We start from the raw sequence: 1222 nt of genomic DNA on the forward strand, positions 1-1222 counted from the left end.
TACACAATGGAATACTATGCTGTGAAAAAGAAGGAACTTTTACCATTTGCAACAGCATGGATGTAACCGGAGAGAATTATGCTAAGTGAAATAAGCCAGTCAATGAAGGAAAAATACCACATGATCTCATTTATGGGTAATAAAGACCAATATAAACTGATGAACAAAAATAGATACAGAAAACCGCGCCCCGCTAATTCTGGTACGGGAGCGTCGCCCAGCACACCGGCTAGCGAGCCGCCCCTGCCGCCCTCTTTCTTCATTAGCTCCTCTCCTTCTCGCTCAGCTTGCCGGGAGCGTGAAAAGAGAGGGCCTGGGGAAGCTCCGAACCCCTTCTGCTCCTGCCCATCGCGAGTGCAACTACCGCCATGGGCCTCACCATCTCCTCCCTCTTCTCCCGCCTCTTCGGCAAGAAGCAGATGCTCATTTTGATGCTTGGATTGGATGCTGCTGGCAAGACGACCATTCTGTATAAACTGCAGTTAGGGGAGATAGTCACCACAATTCCTACCATTGGTTTTAATGTGGAAACAGTAGAATATAAGAACATTTGTTTCACAGTATGGGATGTTGGTGGTCAAGATAAAATAAGGCCTCTCTGGGGGCATTACTTCCAGAACACCCAGGGTCTTATTTTTGTGGTAGATAGCAATGATCGTGAAAGAATTCAGGAAGGAGCTGAAGAGCTACAAAAAATGCTTCAGGAAGATGAGTTGCAAGATGCAGTGTTGCTGCTTTTTGCAAATAAACATGATTTGCCAAATGCTATGGCCATCAGTGCAATGACAGATAAATTAGGTCTTCAGTCTCTTCGTAACAGAACATGGTATTTTCAAGCCACTTGTGCTACACAAGGAACTGGCCTGTAAGAGGGACTTGACTGGCTGTCAAATGAGCTTTTAAAACATTAAATGAAACTGGGTATCTAATCAAGAACATGCTGGATAGAATTTGTCTAGGCTTGTTACAACAAAATTAGTTTACATCTTGGTTATTAAACAGTATCTGGGACTGGTTTGGGCAGAATATTACAGCATTTAAACTTACTTTGTTGCCAATTATTGTTTACCAAGTATAAATGTTGCACTTTAGCAATATGCTTGGTGTTAAAGAAATTATCTTTAACTTGGGGGGGGAAAGTGTCCTCTTTTAATTTTACTTCCCTTAAGCCTACATGCCTGAACTTAGCTATTGTGACACCTTTAAATAAATCCGTTTTGAA

General features: G+C 42.3%; 2 protein-coding genes across 3 annotated transcripts in view; one reads left to right on the plus strand and one right to left on the minus strand.

Annotated features, from left to right (window-relative positions):
* The window catches only part of LOC102769488 (zinc finger protein 234-like), a 27451-nt gene that overhangs the window by 22374 nt on the left and 3855 nt on the right, over positions 1-1222 (minus strand). The gene's annotated exons all lie outside the window — the stretch shown is intronic.
* Positions 190-901, plus strand: LOC102772372 (ADP-ribosylation factor 4-like). The gene has a single exon (XM_015560899.1). It carries the CDS (start codon positions 369-371, stop codon positions 867-869), a length of 501 nt encoding a protein of 166 aa, XP_015416385.1. The 5' UTR covers positions 190-368; the 3' UTR covers positions 870-901.

The sequence above is a fragment of the Myotis davidii genome, unplaced genomic scaffold (assembly GCF_000327345.1).
Source record: "Myotis davidii unplaced genomic scaffold, ASM32734v1 scaffold896, whole genome shotgun sequence".
Lineage (NCBI taxonomy): Eukaryota > Metazoa > Chordata > Mammalia > Chiroptera > Vespertilionidae > Myotis > Myotis davidii.